The sequence below is a fragment of the Cephus cinctus genome, unplaced genomic scaffold (genome assembly GCF_000341935.2).
Source record: "Cephus cinctus unplaced genomic scaffold, Ccin1 Ccin1_scaffold0670, whole genome shotgun sequence".
Classification (NCBI taxonomy): Eukaryota; Metazoa; Arthropoda; class Insecta; order Hymenoptera; family Cephidae; genus Cephus; species Cephus cinctus.
The window spans coordinates 169,934-188,360 of NW_014333297.1; the positions used below are offsets into that span (position 1 = coordinate 169,934).

Here is an 18,427-nt window from a genome sequence, read left to right on the forward strand (position 1 = left end):
AGAGAGAGAGAGAGAGAGAGAGAGAGAGAGAGAGAGAGAGAGAGAGAGAGATTCACCCACCTACGCTGTGGGGCTTTGTTTAAAGGCTGGACTAACAGCCCTTCACGTGGCCGCCAGTCAAGGGTGCAAAGGCATCCTCGAGTCGATAATTCAACACGGGGCTTGCCTAGATAAGCAGTGCAAGGTAAACGTCACTCTCGACGGAATCGTCGGCCTTTCTAAATATATCCGTAGTAAATTCCTAATCGCCCGTTCGGGCTCTCGCTCTCTGCCGTGCATGTGTTTTTGCAGAACGGCAACACAGCCCTTCACCTCGCGTGCCAAAACAACGCAGTGGACACCGTCGAGATATTGATTAGTAAGGGTGCAGACCTCAACTGCTTAAACGCGGTAAGTTTGCAAACTCGAGGCGATTCGATTCGGCTACACAACATATGCGCACATTGAAACACGCACAAACAGACTCCTAGCTGTGTACGATGGCAAATCAAGGAGGAATATGTATGGATAATATGATGGGATAATGTGCAGAGACTACAGTCTCCGATACACATAGCGGCGGAAATGGGACACACGGATATTTGCAAACTGCTTCTCGCGGCCGGAGCGAATATCGAGCAGCGAGAACAGGTGATAAAAGTAACCTTACCAAAATATCCAATAAGTCTATGGCTGATATCCAGCTCACGTTGAACCTTCCACTTTGTGGACCTTACAGTGGGTAGTCCAGTTGAGACGAGCCAGGAAATTGACTTCTGGTGCCCGTCTCCGACTGGAGACGATCCAACGTTTTCTCATGCTCCGTCTGTTCCAGGGTGGCCGCACGCCCCTCTACATAGCGGCAAGGGGCAGCTTCACGGCAATCGTTGACATGATCATAAAGACCGCAAGGCTGGATTATCCCACCCCGGTAAAAGGAAATCGTAACGACATTTCATCCCTTCGTTTATTATCGCGATTTAACGTGCGTCGGTAACGCCTTTCAGGAGGATTCCAACTCGGATAAGGAAGTGCGCGAGCTTACCCCAGCCAGGAGGAGATGGAGGGAGGAGCCGAGGGGTGGCAGCGTATCCAGCAACAACAGCGGACTCACGGAAAGGGTCAGGTCGCTGCTCTGGCGATTGGCTTACAAACAGCTGGCGCCGGCCGACTGGAAGAAATTGGCTCTTCACTGGGCATTCACGCACGACCAAGTCAGGGCCATTGAGCATCAGTACACAGGTACCATCGACGTCCATGCTTATGCTAGATATTCCATAGGGAATTCGAGTTTGAACCATGATCGAGGTAGGAAGATCGGGGCACCCTGGGATGTAACCAGTAAGGGGATTGGGTGTCAGGTAGTATCCTTCGTATCTCGATCCTCGATAAGTAAGGAGGAACAGCCATATGAAAAGGACGATAAAGGCACAATCGTAGGTCCCTCGAGTTACAAGGAGCATGGATTCCGGATGTTACTGATCTGGGCTTCCGGTCTCAATCCCGACGTGAACCTCGTCAAGGAACTCTACGAGGCTCTCTCGGCGATCGACAGGAAAGCAGTGGCTGGTCGGTATTGGACCATTCGAGTAAATAATAAAGAGTCCAACAAGGACTTTGACCCTCCAGCCCCGAGCAACCTCGTTCTTCCTCCTTGATCTTTGCTTCTTCTCCGCAGACTCCATGCGCAAGAGACTGGACCAGGAAAGCGAAGGAAGAGCCAAATCGACGAAGCAACGCTGTCACAAGTGCACCATCACGTGAATCCGGAGTTGGAGGCTGTATTTCGGGAACACGAGATGTCATCCATCCCACTTGATCTTTCTTGCCCTACGCGAAGACAGGGAAGAGGAGGGATCTGGACCGTCGGCAATCCGCTTCAAGGAACTCTGCTGTCGTTACTTACCCCACTTGTTGTTCGCGTCCACGATGCTACGAAAACGTCCAGACTGTTTGCAGTCTGCGCTACCACGCTGGAGAACGCTGGAGAACGCTGGAGGACGACGTTCCGTCTACGTGAAGAATCGGCAGCTTCAGTAACGGCTTCATTTCCCTTTTCGCGGAGACATGCGTGAGAAGGATCCAGGAGCAGCTTCCTCCGAAAGGTTTTTCATTGGGTTTGCAAAATAAGGAGATAGAACGAAAAGTGGGAAGCAACGACGATCCCCTTGAGAGAAAGTCACTCCGTCTCGAATCCGGTGTGAACGAAGCTTCATCCATGTTTTTTTTTATACAGTCTGTCCTTTGCGCACCGTCGCTCCTCTACGTGTCTCCCTGCCTCCTTTTCTCTCATTCAACGGATCCTTCATTGAATGTACATATCTTATCGATATAATAAAAATACGCTATTCGATACTCCAGCAGCGTCTTCCTCTACCAGAGCAACTCCTCCTCCCAAAGGACCACCTCTCCTCGTCTTCGTTCAGAAGCTCCCGGGACTCGTGAATGACAATGTCAAAGATGGAAGGATGAGATGATTACGTCGAGATTCAGAGAATTTTAAGGCACCGTTTCTATTAAAATGTGAATATTTATTCATCTCCATGGTTCTTTAAGCTATAAAATAATGCACTCCTCTCGCTGCTTCCTCGTCGGATTATATAACAAAATATTATGACTAATAATAATAATATAGCTGTAGGATAATAGTGGTAGTAGTAGAATAGTAGTAATAGAGATAGCAGTAGTAATAGTAGGATTCGCAGTAGTAATGACGATGCCGACGATACCAATGGTATTAGTTAAGAAGTCATGCAATCGTATATTCTCTATTTGTTGGGCGCGCGCAGTCATTCTTAGCTTCTTTCTCTCGAATTTCGATATTCATTGTATTCAGGCTCTCAGTGAGTCGTCTTGATATGGGAAACGGTTAAAGGGGAAGGACAAAGAGAAGGAAACGTAAAAAAAAAACGAAAGTCTCTTACGAGTCAAAGAGACGTAAGGCAAAGTTGATAGGGGGAAAAAAAAAAAAAAGTAAGAGTGTCCAAAGTGGCCGGGAAAAAATATTTCTCTGAAATGAGGTTAATCTTACTTATTGTTAGAGTCGACTCTTAACGTTGCTACGTATGTATATTAATGTATACCTTACCTCGTCGTGACGGCACACGTTAAGCTTACCAGGTTTTTTATCGTGAGAGCCGAAAAATACACTTAAACCTTAATGCGCCACTTGTTAATAAAATAATCATTAACAAGGTCCGTTTCGTTAATTGCCGGCGCTTAAAGGACATACCGGATAACTTATTTTAATTATTTTAATCGTATCATAATAATAGTACTCTTATCGTCTTATCGAATTAAGAAAGAATCACGCCTGAGGCCGGTTTGGCCCATTAGGCTCGTGTGTAGGTACTCGCGTGAGACAACACGGAGGAAGTATGGAAATGGACGTCAGGACGTGTCAGGACGCCAGGGGCGTCGGGACGGTCAGCCTGGAACGTTCCCATCAGCTGATCAGTTACTCGGAGATAATTCGTATGTACAGTAAAATTAATCGCACGAATGTTCCGCTTTCGCATGCTCCAAGAAGAGTGAGGAAGGGGGAAGAGAAAAGAGAAGAAATAGATAAAGGGAAGTGATGGACGAAACGGAGGAAGAGATTGCGTAGGTATCGCCTGCAACCGGGAACGCATATTTCTAGTGGAAAAGCACGGTGGTTTCCCACGTCCCGGACATGTCCCGTTTGGGACGTGCCACGGGCGCGGCCGAATTCTTTGTACACTTATTGAAGGGGGTCTCTTGTCTTATCTCGTAGCCCCTCGCTTCCGGAGGCTACATGAAAATTGGTCCTGTTTCGCCGGAAAGATCGGTGGGCGGGAGGGGACAAGGGGGACAAGGGGGGCAAGAGAGGGGAGGGGAACGAAAGGGGTGAAGGGATACAAAATAGGGCCACGTGGATATGAAAGAAACAGCAGGTGCGCAAGTTGTTTGCTGGAATAATTCTCGGCGGCGTCCCGACGGTCGGGACGTGGACGTGGAAGAAAAGACTCCTTCGCAGGGAGGTTTCTTTTCTATCGGAGAATTCTCTTCCTCCGGGATCCGATGACGTGCAGCAGTTGGTCGAGATACGTAGAATCGCGTACGTGGACAAATGCGTCACGTATGTGCTCTGGCGATATACCACTTGCGTCTCTATTCGTGATTAGCGGAGAGCGGGACGTAACGGACACAGATCCCTGCAGGGAAACAGGAGGGGGGAGGAGGGAGGTGAGGGGGGCTGGGGGTGTGGAAAGCACGATCCCTTAGCGACGGTACGGATGGTAATTGTTGGAGCTTGACGAGGAGCCCGAGTAACCCCTTTGGGGCCCACCCCCGGTGTAGTTGTCGTTGGTTCCTGGGGCAGCGGGAACGCTCGCGAGGGTGGACGAAGACGACGATCCGTATCCGGTGCCTGTTAGAATCGCATAACAAAAGAACGTAGTACTGTGTGCGTGTGTCTGTGTGCCAGGAAGCGGCGAGGCTGGAGTCTGGATTTGGGTCTTGGATTTTGTGCTCTTCGACTTGGACTTGTTTCATGTAGATTCGATCCAGGCAGCCAGTGGGATAAGGTAAGTGACGTAAGTGACGTAAGTGACCTAGTAGGTTGCGAATGTCACACTCTCGATAACAGAGACCAACTGAGAATCATCAGAACAAAAAGTTGCGAATAATTGTGAAAACAAAAAAAAAAGGATGAAAAACACTTGTTACAATCTTTTCGTGAACGAGGAATCGTACAGCTAACGGTCGAACTCGTTCTTTACAGCTAATTATCATTCTCTTAGTTAATCTTAATTAAGCCGATCCTCATTAGTCGACTAGCTTAAATTTTAGTGATCCTCTTAAGAGTCTATAAAATGACAAATTTCTTTAAATGTAAATCGCATAGAAAGCAAACTCGTGCTTCGGAGTGCGAGAGCGTGGTCACAGAGGGATCGGATGTTTGTCGGGGAGTCGGGATATTCGGGGCGCAGGATTTTTGAGGATAACTTTTGTTCTCTCCTAATTTCCCAATTCCGCGATGGCTCGCGCGTCAGTCGTCACATCACCATCACGATCATCACGATCATCACCATCGCCATCCTTCCTCCCATTCTCCCGATCAGCCTTTCGCACTTTGACACGGTCTCTCGCGCACTTTTTAACCCCGCCACTCTCTTGAGAAACCCTTAACGTCTGTAGGGATGGTAGTTGGAGTGTTGGGTCAGGGAGAATCGTTGGGGACCAGGTGCGGCATCGCCATTGGGGATGAAAGTCGGGCTGCCTGTCCCGCCAGTTTTGAATTTTGGGATCGGAGAGGACTCTGCTGAAAGAATATAGAGACAGGACAGCTGATTAAAGTGATTCGGGAGACACTCGCGGGATAACGGGGATAACGGGGATAACGGGGACAATGGGAACGAAGGTCACTACGGTAGAGTTACTTAGGAATGCTTAGAGGCCTAAGTCTAACATGATAAAAAGAAAAGTACACTATGATTAGAAAGCTTAACCTAGAGGATGCTGGAGATATCCAAGCGTCTCGGAAGCGTGGCAGTCATTAGGTATACTACAATTATCGCTAGCTACTACAATTAACTTATCGATTAGTAAATAATGATTAAAACTAAAATTTATTAGAAACCGCTCCGCCCCTAAGACGCCACCGGACACGCTACGCTGAGTCGCCCATCTCAAATCCGAGACAAGGAGCACAACGGCAATTGGCCAGCCGAGAGAGCAGGAAAATTATTAAAGAGAAATAAAGAAAAAGAGAAAGAAAAGTGCTCGACGCTCTCAGATCGAAGACGGCGACTCGTCGATCGCAATGATCGGAGGGACGCGCATAAAACACTGCACCAATCGCTCGAGTATAATTGAAATACGCTAACGTGGCTCTCGTGTGCGTCAGGAATAACGTGATGATTGTCAAGGAAACAACGGCGCGAAATTCGAAAGTGTGGACCACCTCGTAATGGCTCGTAGACATCGAGATGGACGCAACGCGTGCCAAGCCCGGGGATACACATGTATATATATTTTACAAAATAAAAAAAAAATATTAAAATAATAAAGGAAAAAAAGTATTGAACAAAAATATACGCATCGAAGTAGTTCTAAGTTGGCTATGGGGACACGTGAGAGAGATGGTGGCTGATGCCGATGGACATTTTGATTAAAACTCAAAAATGAAATTCGAGAAGAATATTCGCGCAGGACGCACTCTCTCTCTCTCTCGTACCAGAAATCAATATGTGCCTATCAATGAACTCGCCCGTCCTATCGTACAGTCAGGCTAACGTGACGCAACCGTAACCGTACGGCGCGGCAGTACCAGACAGGTGGAAATAAAAAAAAAGCAAGATCAGTTTCGTAGCAGAGACAACAAAGCCATTGGATGGATCCGCGTCCGGAATTCAAACACCGGATCGACCGTTGGCACTGAGGTTTAATTTTTTTTTTAATTTTTGTAATTTTTCCAAAACAATCCAAAACCCCCCTAAAGACCAATCCTCCTCCCGCGATCATTCTGATCCTCTGAATCGCTCGCCCGTTTGTACGTATATACGTACGTATACGTATGTGTATACGTATACCTATACACACCCACGCATTCTCGCGCACTCTTTGCGACCGGAAACGGAAATTTCATGGAATGAATTTTGTTATATTCGTCCACGTGTGAGAAAAGCCATTGATTTCAGGATAAATATACATATCTATGTATTCATATATATTATATATATATTCATATACATGTGCAGTGTTTTAAGTCTTTTTAGTTGATCGGGATGCGCAAGGAATTAACGATAACGGTCCACGTTGAAAGAAACAGAGGCCTGGGAGATAGAAAGTCCTTTTTTTTTAGGTTTTTCAGCATTTTTTTTTTCTTCTTTCGACAGAGACAAAAGAGGCTGCGCAGTTTTCCATTTTAATCCATATGATCTTTTTTTTTGTCATTCTATTTAATTCATCCTCATAATCTATACCAGTGTGTCTATGTGTGTCTTTGTGTATATAGTGTATACTTTACGAATAATGATCCACTTTTCTCTATATTATTATATATATCATTATATATCGTATATCATCATAATCGTCGTAATAATCATCAGCATATACCAACTAATCATCGTCGTCGTATCGTTAATATAATTATATAATCATTACCATCGTTATTAATTATTATTAATTATTAATCATTATTATTATTCATTACTCATAATATTATTATATCTTATATCAAGTATCAATTAATTAATCCACTAGAAACACCGTTAAGTATATTAATATATATAATATATATTTTTTGTTTAATAATAGCAATAATAATAATAATAGTAGTAGTAGTAATGTAGTTGTAGTAGTAGTAGTAGTAATAGTAGTGGTAGTAGTAGTAGTAGTAGTAGTAGTAGTAGTAGTAGTAGTAGTACTGTTTTTGCAGTGTCGTCGGGAAATTGTGGCTGCTGTTCGTGAGGAAGCGTGATAGGTCAATCTGGAGGAATCGCGAGGGGTCACGAGGAATTACATAAAGATTTATCAGAAATTGGAAGGAGAAGGAAGATCCCGAGGGACTCGTCATTTCTTTTCTCGTTCCGAGCCGAGAGGCAAAATTTGATAAAAGAGTAACGAGAGACGAAAAGGAATTTAATGAAAATAAAAAATGAAAAAAAATTTACAAGAAAATCGAAAAATCTCCATCCCTCGTGATTTCTCTTGTTCTCTGTCAGTGACAGAAGAATCACGACTCGATCTAATTTATAGGACCAATTTTTGATTCCTTCTCGATGTAATCTCGGGATGGGGTAATATACATGGTATCAGGGTGGAGGGGCCAAGGGTCACAGATATCTCTCACAGACTCTCCCCCCACCCGCCCCGCTCAATTTCTAATTTATGGAATTTTGGCAAATTCTCGCGAAACCCCCTTCTTCTCCCAGCCGATTAAAGATCTAGCTTAGGAAAAGATGAAAAAATAATGAAAAAAAAAAAAAAAAACCACGGAACACGCCGACCTTTGAAAGATTCCTAAAATTAGGCAAACATCGTCATATTTCCTGCATCCGCTCTCGCTCTCTAATTCTCCCTAAGAGAATCGAGAGACCCTCTGTGCGTCGTAACGTTCCTCCTAGGTCCTAGTCCTTAGAGCGATTAGCCAGGCTAATAAGAAATGAGTCCTGCTGCTGGTCTCTTAGTCGTAGTTTTTGGAAAAGGCCGCGGGCACGCGTCGTCGTCACACGTAATTGTAAACACTAAGGACATAGCTATACTTCATTAATGTTAAACGTCTATTCCCTATACTTTGTTTCTCAACCTATCGAGACTTCCCTGGATCGTCCATATTATTATTATTACCTATATCCTTACGCGCGAACCTTAAAATCCTGAAAGTGACGCGCCTGAGTTTGTCGCTTCCTTCTCCCCTATCCATCCCCCCTCCTACTAGTTCGCTATTCTTCCGCTCGTGCCTGGGTGCCCCTGGTGGGTGGCTGTGTGTCAGTGTGACGTGTTTAACTAGTGATGCTGATGCTGGTGGCTTCTGGCTCGACGCCATTTTCATTTCCTTTGACTTCGCAATTTGCGATTCGCCCGGCTGCGCGCTTCTTCCTAATTTAATCTATTGTTCTCGATCTCTCTCTCTCTCTCTCTCGCTCTCATTCACACGTACCCTCACAGTCAAAAGCATTCGCATTCGCTCCGACATTCTTCACATGCTCTCGCGATCTTGCAGGAAATTAATTATCAACGACTAATCAACGACTTAGATACTTTGTTTTCGTAATCCTTCGTTATTACAAGATTTACGCAATAATTACGATTCTCGTTTTCTCTCTCTCTCTCTCTCTCTCTCTTTTTTTCTTTTTCTTGGGAACACAATAGTTGGCATTTTGTTTTGTCTTCGTTTAAAAATATTCTACCGCCCCTCGACGCTCTCGCCGGGCCGATTTGTCCGACGTCCTTCGCGCCCGTAAGAAATCCACTTACTAAGATCTGCCTTATTCCGAGTTATTAATTAATATAATTAGTCAATAATCGATTCATTAATGAATAACAGTCAACGTGATATCGTTTTGTAATATATCCTCAGTAAACCGATCCTATTTCACACGTACGCCTATTGGCTATAAGAAATTACGTTTATATACTGTGTTTCGCGACAATTAAAAACGAGTTAAGTGATAAAAACGATTTTCTCTCTTATCCACCCCCCTCCCTCCCGCTCCCCAACTTCCCCTACTCTGCGCTCGTTTAGGATACTTTCTCAGATAATCAATTTATAATACATTTGTACACAACTTATTTTGTTAATCAGTAATTAGTCGATTAATCTATTAACGTCGTATCGCTCTTTCTTTCTCGCCCTCGTTTTCTCACAGATTCTCTCTCTTTCTCTCTCTCTCTCTCTCTCTCTCTCTCTCTTTCTCGCTTAGAAATACGCACTCTCTCACTCTCCGAAATCATGCAGCCTCTCCGCGCATACTTTTTCTCTCTTCTAATGTTTTGCTATACCTTCTATCGGACAAGATAAATGTTTGCCATCTTGCCGAAATCTCGAGCTAGGCTCCCCCTCCACCCAATCCCCTAATTCCCCTAACCCCGAAATAGCACGTACAAATTTCTATCTTGACGATTTTACTGTATTGGATGTGCAAAGTGTATAAGATAATAACTGTCTGTCCTTTGCTTCTTTGATTAAGGACTATACACGTATATATATATATATACACACATATGTATTTGTCCCTCCCATTGTACGATAAAAGAAATCCCACTGAGAACGGTATCGTACGCTAGCAGAGTACTAGTAACAATAGTAGACAGTAAGATAGTAAGAGTACAGTAATAGCAGTAGTAGATAATAACAGTAAAAATAGTAATAGTAGTAATAGTAGTAATAGTAGTAATAGAGTAGTAGCAGTAGTGCCAGAAGTAGTGACCAGTTGTAGCAGTAAGTTCGACGAATGATAAATCTTGGAATTCTCCCTCGTAAGTGTCTAAGCAGCCCAGAGAGCCGGCGGCGCATTTCCAAAAACCGGCGTGACGACGCGCGAAGAGAAGCCAGAGAACGTGGAAGCTCCTCCGATTAGAGTCCGGGACAGTTGTGCTCCGCGAATATCTCGAGTCGCTCGAGTTCATTATTCGCGAATGATGGATGAGAGGCATCCGAGGGGTGGGCACAAAGTTCAAAGGTTACCTGTCACGATTTTCTTTAATTTCCCGTTGACCAAAATGATAAGCCTACTCGGAGCAACGTAAAATCCACAGAAGGAGATGGTGCTTCGGCGGTACTCGTGGTACAGAGAAGGGATGCTGCTGTTGGTGGTGGTAAGGTAACCGTGCTGGAGGGTGGCAATTGAAACAATTGAGCAGGGATGCTGAGGAGGGTAGCAAAGACAGGGAAATATGCGATATATCCCATTTACAGAATGCGCGCAATTACTAAAAAGAGTGATGCAATTATTTTAGGTATATCGTATATACGATATATGGTATGTATATATTATAGTCATATTTACCCGGGACTCTGTGGCTTCTATGATTGATTTAAATGCGTTAACCAACTTAAAGTTAGCTTATCCAAGATATCGGCCTACGCGCCGCACGTCCCGGAGGAAAGGACAATCGAATTTACTATCAAACGCGATTCGCGATTATCCAGAAGGTTCAACGTGCCTGTTCGCCCATTGGACGTGCGGTGCGTGTACAGGGACATATATACATATATACTTATACATACATATCGATATAATTTGGATACAACAGCGATCAAAGACTTAATTTGTCATTAGTCGTACTTTTCTTCAACGATAATCGATGGTCGCTCGATTCGAGGGCAACCCGATATATTCGATATAGAATACAGAGAGATCCAAAAGCAAAAGCAAATTTCCATTAAATTCCATTATCTCTGCCGCCTATTAAAGTCTAATCCATTAGTCAACATCCGTAGACGAGTCTCGTTAAAGTGCGTAAGCCTAGTAATAGGTTTCCCGTTAAGATCCCAAAACTCCTATCTGGCCTGACCTCGCATCTCTATTTAATTAACCATTAAATAACTCTTATAATACTCTTGCGAGTTGAATTTATCGATTAAGGCTCGTTTGTGGTTTCCTCTCCCATTACATTATTTTTATTTTTATTTATTTTCTCTTTTAACTATACTCTCACGCTCCATTCTGGCTTCCAGTTTTTTTGCCAAATTTACTCAAAAGGTTTTTCAAGACGGTCGCGCGAAATCGCACCCAACCCTTCCCACATTCACACACGCACACGCACACGCACACGCACGCACGCACTCTCCCCCCTTCTGAAGTAATTAAGGCTTGGATAATTAAAATCCAGATGTCATTTCGACATCACAATTAGCTAGCTAGAGATTAATTAAAATGTTGGCTTTTTCGGGTCCCGACTGACTTAGATACTGACTTACTCGAGAACGCGGCTTCGCGGCTTTCAGACTGGCTAAAACAGCTAAAGTAGTTACGATAATCGATTACTGAGCAAAAAGACATTTTCGGACTCGATGGGTCCACTGCCAATTATAATTATCCCCTTTATCGTTGGGAGTCTTCGTTATCAAGGAACGTCGTCACTCCGATCGACGATCGACCTATCGCGTGTAATCGGCGTGACGCGTCACGTGTCACGTATCGCGTCCTGTAGTGTCTTCTCTCTCCTGCCCCCCATTTCTCATATGTATTTGTGTTTGCTGATTTCTTTATTTATTTTTTCTCGATATACCCTAGATAAAGTGTAAACCGTAAAGTATAATCTGTCTGTTTCTCTCGCCTAGTTGTTACATACGTGTATACATACATGCTAATGTATAATGTATAATTAATATATTATCGCAGCATCTGAATAGTAACAGTATTGATTAATCCAGTAGAATAATTGGCTAGAGATACTGACTGCCTTTATTTTTCTTTATTTTATTTTTTTTTTTCTTTACGGAACAGCTAAGAATCTTTAAGTCCAAACGCTTGTCTCGCTATATATTTATTTAATTAGCTCGTCTCGATTCGTTCTCAAGTAAAAAGACAAAAATTGAAAACGCGATCGCTCGAGTGCCGACGACGATGATTCCGCCGCCTGAGGTATAATGATCCGTGTTTACACTGAACGAAGAAAAACTCTAAGAGAAATTCGGAGAGAAGGAAACCCGTGAAAAACTATCATTCGCATTTTCCAAATGGCTTGCCCGACGGTGGCTCGTTCTTTTTTTCTTTTTTTTTTCTTTTCTTGAGAATCTCTCGATATTCGCGACAGAAAACGAGAAAGGAAAAAGTTGTCATTAGAGGATAGTTGGGGTCGTGCTCGAAAAGTCTCAGGACTTTATAGGACGTTCCATAAAGTATAGCCATCGACTTCCCAAGAGAATCTCTGGGACTTTTCTTGGAATTCGCTCCAGGATGCCTCCTGGCTCTCTCATACTCTCTCTCCCTCGCACTCACGCACTTTCTCTGACGTTATGATTTTCCGGGATCTCTTACGTGGATTCGAGTCCAACGTAAAAAAAAAAAAAAAAAAAAAAAAAAAAAAAAAAAAAAAAAAAAAAAAAAAAAAAAAAAAAAAAAAAAAAAAAAAAATCGTACGGGAAGAAACTGAGGGTAAATATGACGATAACATGATTCTCTATCGGCCGAAGACGAATGTAAACGTTGAGAGAAAATTGAAAGACGGGAAGGAGAAAGAAGTGGGGAAAAACCGATAAACCAGGGAACTTCGGAACAGGATGAAAAGGTTCGTTCGAACCGTCGCCTTTCCGTTCGCGTGTTCTCCGTTTATAGAAAGAATTTCGTCGGATCTAGCGGAGTGTACCAGTGAATAATAGTAGTGTAGTAAACAGTAGTAGTAAGTAATAATAGCAATAGTCATAGTACAGAAGTATAGTAGGTAGCAAGTATAGTAGCATAAGTAGTAGTATAGTTTCATATATTGTGTAGTGCTTGCCTTTCATTTACCATCATTGCTACGCTCACCACATAAAAAGTCATTAACGCCAGGGACAAATAGTCAGTACATATATATATATATATATATACACACACATATATAGTTCCAACTGCAGCTAATTAATTATTTGATTGACCAATATCAATCGAAGACAAACGATCGGCGAAACGGTCGATAAAATTCTGTATAACAGTGATCCATATAGATCTTTTTATTTTGAAAATCATTTCTACGTCACGGACACTCTTTCTCTCTTACATTCTTCACGCGCGTTCTCGTTCTCTCTCTCTCTCTCTCTCTCTCTCTCTCTCTCTCTCTCTCAGCGAAATTATAACCCGAATACATCCGAACATGAAGCAACGCAAGCCAATGCATTTCAGCGCTCCGTTTTCTTTTTTTCCTTATTTTCCGACAATTTTCACAGCATCTCAAGATGATTTTTATTTCCAATATCGATTACTCACTCTCAGCGAAATTATAACCCGAATACATCCGAACATGAAGCAACGCAAGCCAATGCATTTCAGCGCTCCGTTTTCTTTTTTTCCTTATTTTCCGACAATTTTCACAGCATCTCAAGATGATTTTTATTTCCAATATCGATTTCAATTTCCACGCGTCATTAGTATCCTGATGTTATAAGGACAGCCATCTGATTCACTTTCCCAAGAGAATAAAACCACGTGGAGTCTCTCTCTCTCTCTCTCTCGCTCTCTGCCTGCCTATCATTCGAGTGAACGACAAGTATCGCCCGACGAAAATTCCACGCGACAACCAAGAGGTAGAATAATTGAGTGAAAAAGGAAAATGAAAACTATTGACGTAATAGTACATATAAGTATGTATGTATATACACGCGCCATCAGAGACGGTATACATATATGGTAGAGAGAGTAGAAGAGTGTGTAACGTTAACTCATTATTCCACGAGTGATCCTCGTTTATCCATTACCGTTATTATCAGTGATACAAAGTCAATCTAACGTGTTTCGCCCTAAGGTCCGTTCTAGGTGTCGTTACTTGCCAGAAAAAGAAAAGCTCATAAAGCACAACTGCCACATTCGTTAATTTCCAATAAATCCAATTCGGCACGCACGTCCTTTTCATTAATCCTACAGACGTGAACTGTCGCTTCTGCTTTCCCATCGTCCTTAAACGTCACGTGCCCTCCCCTCCACCCTCCACCCTCCACCCTCCTCATCTATCCCCTTTTCATCCTTTCCTCTTGCTTATTCGGGCTTAATTCCACCTTTGCTTTCTTGGACAGAGATAATGCGCTTTGGCCTGGAGCTTCCAACTCGGCCCGACCTCTGACCCTCCCCTCAGATTTTCAGGGCTGGATAAACAAGAGAGATTCATCTGCGTTCGACTGTGCTCTCATCATTTTCTCTCTTGTATTGCTTTTTTTCCCCATCGATTTTGTTACGGACTGTGGAAGATGCCCGAAGGCTGAAGCCAAGACACGTGCCGCGCAGGTCTGAGAAATCATCGGGAGGGGTCAAAGGTCGTGCCAAGTTATATAGTCGGGCTACATCACTTGGATTCCTCCTTTTTTTTCATTTTCCTTTTTCTTTTATTGTTTTTTTTTTTTTTTTCGTTTTTCTTTTTCGTCTCGACTTTTCCGGCGAGCTGGGAAAAATTCGGTGGACGGCCATCGAGCGAGCGTAAAGGTCCTGCGTGTCCTGGCCAGTGTGTTTGTGTGTGTGTGTGTGCGAGCGTGTGCTTGTGTACATTATCATTAGTAATCGTGCGTGAATACGTGCACGCGGTTTACGCCTTGTGTACTTTTTATCTTCACTAAATTCTATCCTTAGACTTTCTCTAGATGCGCTGCGATTGCCTCGGGAAGCTCGAGAGAGATGGATAAAGTCATGTAGATGGCGCTTGTTTTCGGAGAAATTAGTTGAAAAAAAGAAAAGTAAGGAAAACGCAAAAGGACCTCTCGGAAACAACACGGTGCTTCTACCGGTCCGGCGTGTATTAATTGGCGGCAATTCAAAAGCGTCCCAGTGCGCTGACCATGTTTTTTTTTTTCTATTTCCAATAATTCTCCTTCGTTATTTTTCCGCTCGACTCACGACCGAGCCGCGGGGGGTGCCCTCGACCTTACCGATACGAAGCTAAAAGTTACAAGTATACAGTTCATTTATTACATGTAATAATTTTCTTTATTATCTTTATTATCTTTATCGACGTAACGTTCATAACCTTATCTCTCACTAAAACCTGATAAAAAGTCAATCGATCGATCCCCGTTCGACTGTACGGGCGCAGAGAGTGCTCTCGCGCGCGACACCAAAATTCCTACGTTCACGGCGGAAGAACAAAAGTGACAAATTAATACGCGTTTGCGTCTGCCTCGCGGCAGGCGGACAGTCGGCAGTTTAAAAAGAAAAAAAAGGACAACGCTGGACGAGCGAGAGTCCTGAAAGACGTCCTTATAAAATTTCCGACCTTTCTTTCACGCGCGAACCTCTTCCGCACGGCAGCTGCGTTTTGAATTTTCGCGCCGCACGCTCGATTGCGATTTTCACCCCCGCCCAAATTTTCACCTAAACTATCACCTACGTATTCCGCGTGTCCTGTGTGTTATTAGTGTCCTGCGTGTAAATAAAAAATATCCCTATTATTTTTCAGCCTCCAAGGAACCCGCGAGCGTCACCGCCTGTTCGAGATAAACGTAATTTAGAATCCCACCGAGCGTAAAGGCTCATCTACGCCTCTAACGTGGAGAACAAAGAGAAAGACTTTCGACAGTTTCCTGCCTGCGCTCCACTTCCGATAGTCGGATTACTTTAACTCGGCTGGTCCTTTCTCCGCGCAAGGCGAGGACCCACTTGTAGTCCTCGTACCGTTTGCCTGATTTAGAATCAACCGTTAGCTCGTGACTCGCGAGAGAAGAAAGGCGAGTCAGGAGGAAAGAAACAGAAGGGGGATGGAAGAAAAGAGGGAAATAGATATCGGGATATAAATGCAAGAGGGAAACAATACACAAGGACCGACGTGAAGTCGTCGGTCCTGGCAGTGATCCGGTGACAATTAACTCGATTATTCACTTTGTTTCTTTATTGGTCGACTATTTCAAATTTATCCACTGTCCCCAATTAATCCGACTGTTAATATTTATCCGCGCTTTGTGTAATTCGCTTAAGTTATTTATGGAGCTGCAACGCTTATCGCTGGTCGTTGTGAACAAGAGGAAAAGGACTGCCAGAGAGCTTTTCATCTCGCGAGGAAATAAAAGGCCGACGTAAAAAATTGAAAAGGATACAAATTTACATGCGCGAATCTAAGTAGTAATATATATATATATATATAAATGTTTATACTGTAATTCGTGGCGACTGTGCCGTCGAATGTTGAGGAGGGACTAATTAAAAAAGAAAAAAAAATACGAGTAGCAAGTGTCCACGTGACATTTTGACGTTATCAATTAAACGGTAACAGTTAACGGTGTTTTTAACGGTAATAGTTAATAATAGTAAATAGTATTAAATATACTAGCGTAAAGAGGTGGCGACGAAAGATTCGCGTCTATCAATAAAAACGGCTTTTGTAGGCGTACACGCGGTACTGTCATTAAATACAAAATAGTAGTAGTAGTAGTAGTAGTAGTAGTAACAGTAGCAGTAGCAGTAGTAGTGGTAAATATTCGTTAAAACGTAGTTGTTTAGTTTCTATACCAGTCTTCAAGTTGGGCGGGTATTAGCACGTGCGTAAACGCAAAGGCAAAAACGTAACGCACGTCCCCGGAATTACATACATATATTAAACATTTAAATACAATTATTGTAAATTATCTCTCGCTCTCGCAATCTCTCACGCTCTCGCTCCCTTAAGAGACCTAATATATGTACGTTTAATGTAATTATCCATGTATCAACTAATTAAGTTTAAAAAAATCACGACGAACAATCTAGCTGGCATTTTAGTAGGTTTCTTTTCTCTCTCTCTCTCTCTCTCTCTCTCTCTTTTATTTTCCTTTAAACATTGTCTATTTAATTATCGGCAATTATCATTGATTCTTTTTATTAACTTTTATAGAGCCTCAATATCACGCGCGCGTTTTACCCTCTTTAGCTTAGCCTTAGAGCTTAAATCCCTATTAATTCGCAATTCGATAGACTCCTTTGAGTCTCCCTCTCTTGATTTACTATTTAACGATTAGTCAACGAAGAAAGAACAACGTGGGAACGAACGAGAGAAAACGTCGCGCGAATTCCCCGGGTTTGAAATGCACGGGTAAAAAGGGGAAGAGGGGAAGGGGGGAAGAGGGGAAAAAGAACAGAGGCCACGGGAAGAAGCGACGGCAAGTAAGAGAAGGGGAAACGAAAAATGAAGACGAAGATGGAGAAAGAGAAGAGGAAGAAGAAGCCGAAGAAAAGTGACGATGGAAACAAGTTAACCTCTAATTCTAGGAAGATGTCTCTCCACAGGCCCTCTCTCCCTTAATAATAATGAGCTATCCTATTTTTATTTTTAATAAGTCGTTTTGTCTCTCTGTTTAACCATACTAATAATATTGCATTAAATATAAATATATTATTTATATACCGAGTCAATAATCGTTAATTAATTACGCGATCTCTAAATAGTACATATTTTTCATTCTCCTCGTTTCCACTGGCACTTTTCATCGCTTCTCCGTTCCCCCCCCCCCCAAAAAAAAAACAAAAAAAACCCGTTTCCTCCTTCGGACTGTGTTTCTCTTTCCTTTCGACCTAAATCCTATTAATTCCCTGATTTTATAGCCGTTTGGCCCCTCCGGCACATCCCGCCTCCTTTTGTTTCTACAATATTTATTTAATAAACGCAGTAAAGGTAATAATATTAGACGGGACAAATTTTCTATGTACAACGAGTTCACGATGCGTCAGTCAATGTGTCCGATTTTCCCTGTAAATCTGTGTCGTGTAAAATGTGGGTGTTTACGCCTATGTGCCTCTTGGCTACCGGGTGTCAAGAAATTTCGCATCCAAACCGATCGGTCAAAAGATCCTGGAACGATCCTCAAGTAAGCGCGAAAGAGCCAAATTCCTCAGGGTGCATCCACACCTGTTTCCAGCGACGGAAACGCGACGAGAGTGCGTTTGAGGCGCAGAGTACGCAATTTATACGGGGGAGGTTAAATCGAACATATTACAAGTATCGACGATAATAACGTAAGGATAATAATTAATTAACGTAGTAATCGTACAAGTAGTAGCGCCTATTATAGTGGTTCCCTCAATGGTCGCGCGCAGTCTCCCCTTTTGTATCCTATAAACACGTTATTAACTTTACACAGGTAAGAATAAGATAAGAATTAGACAGCCTTTGATAAAAAGAAGCCTCGCCTCCCTCCGTCTTCTTTAAACCCATTATAACTCGTACTTCTAGTTAAACTTTCCTATAAACTTCTTTTTCTTCTTCTTCTTTTTTTTCCTATTACTTTATTTATTACTTGTAATAATCAACAACGAGTGTCTCTCTGCGGTGTTCTTCTCCTTCTCTCTCTCTCTCTCTCTCTCTCTCTCTCTCTGTGTGTGTGTGT

The 18,427-nt window shown here is 42.9% G+C and overlaps 2 protein-coding genes across 13 annotated transcripts in view; one reads left to right on the forward strand and one right to left on the reverse strand.

The window, feature by feature from the left end:
• LOC107269539 (ankyrin repeat and death domain-containing protein 1A) overlaps window positions 1-2,337 on the forward strand; it is a 6,373-nt gene extending 4,036 nt beyond the window's left edge. For 2 of the 8 annotated variants that reach the window (XM_025086846.1, XM_025086851.1), the window contains 7 exons: window positions 86-184; window positions 292-390; window positions 532-630; window positions 719-910; window positions 987-1,221; window positions 1,408-1,548; window positions 1,658-2,337. In XM_025086846.1, coding sequence (XP_024942614.1) covers window positions 86-184; window positions 292-390; window positions 532-630; window positions 719-910; window positions 987-1,221; window positions 1,408-1,548; window positions 1,658-1,743 — 951 coding nt within the window. In that variant the 3' untranslated portion in view covers window positions 1,744-2,337. Of the gene's footprint in view, window positions 1-85; window positions 185-291; window positions 391-531; window positions 631-718; window positions 911-986; window positions 1,222-1,397; window positions 1,549-1,657 lie in introns of those variants that run through there. The other 6 variants (XM_025086847.1, XM_015743484.2, XM_015743485.2 and 3 more) reach the window with 6 other exon arrangements.
• The window catches only part of LOC107269540 (heterogeneous nuclear ribonucleoprotein 27C), a 34,616-nt gene that overhangs the window by 2,623 nt on the left and 13,566 nt on the right, over window positions 1-18,427 (reverse strand). For 2 of the 5 annotated variants that reach the window (XM_015743489.2, XM_015743494.2), the window contains one exon: window positions 2,490-4,369. The exons of 1 other annotated variant lie outside the window; for it this stretch is intronic. In XM_015743489.2, coding sequence (XP_015598975.1) covers window positions 4,221-4,369 — 149 coding nt within the window. In that variant the 3' untranslated portion in view covers window positions 2,490-4,220. Of the gene's footprint in view, window positions 1-2,489; window positions 4,370-4,640; window positions 5,264-18,427 lie in introns of those variants that run through there. 2 more of the 5 variants (XM_015743491.2, XM_015743490.2) reach the window with 2 other exon arrangements.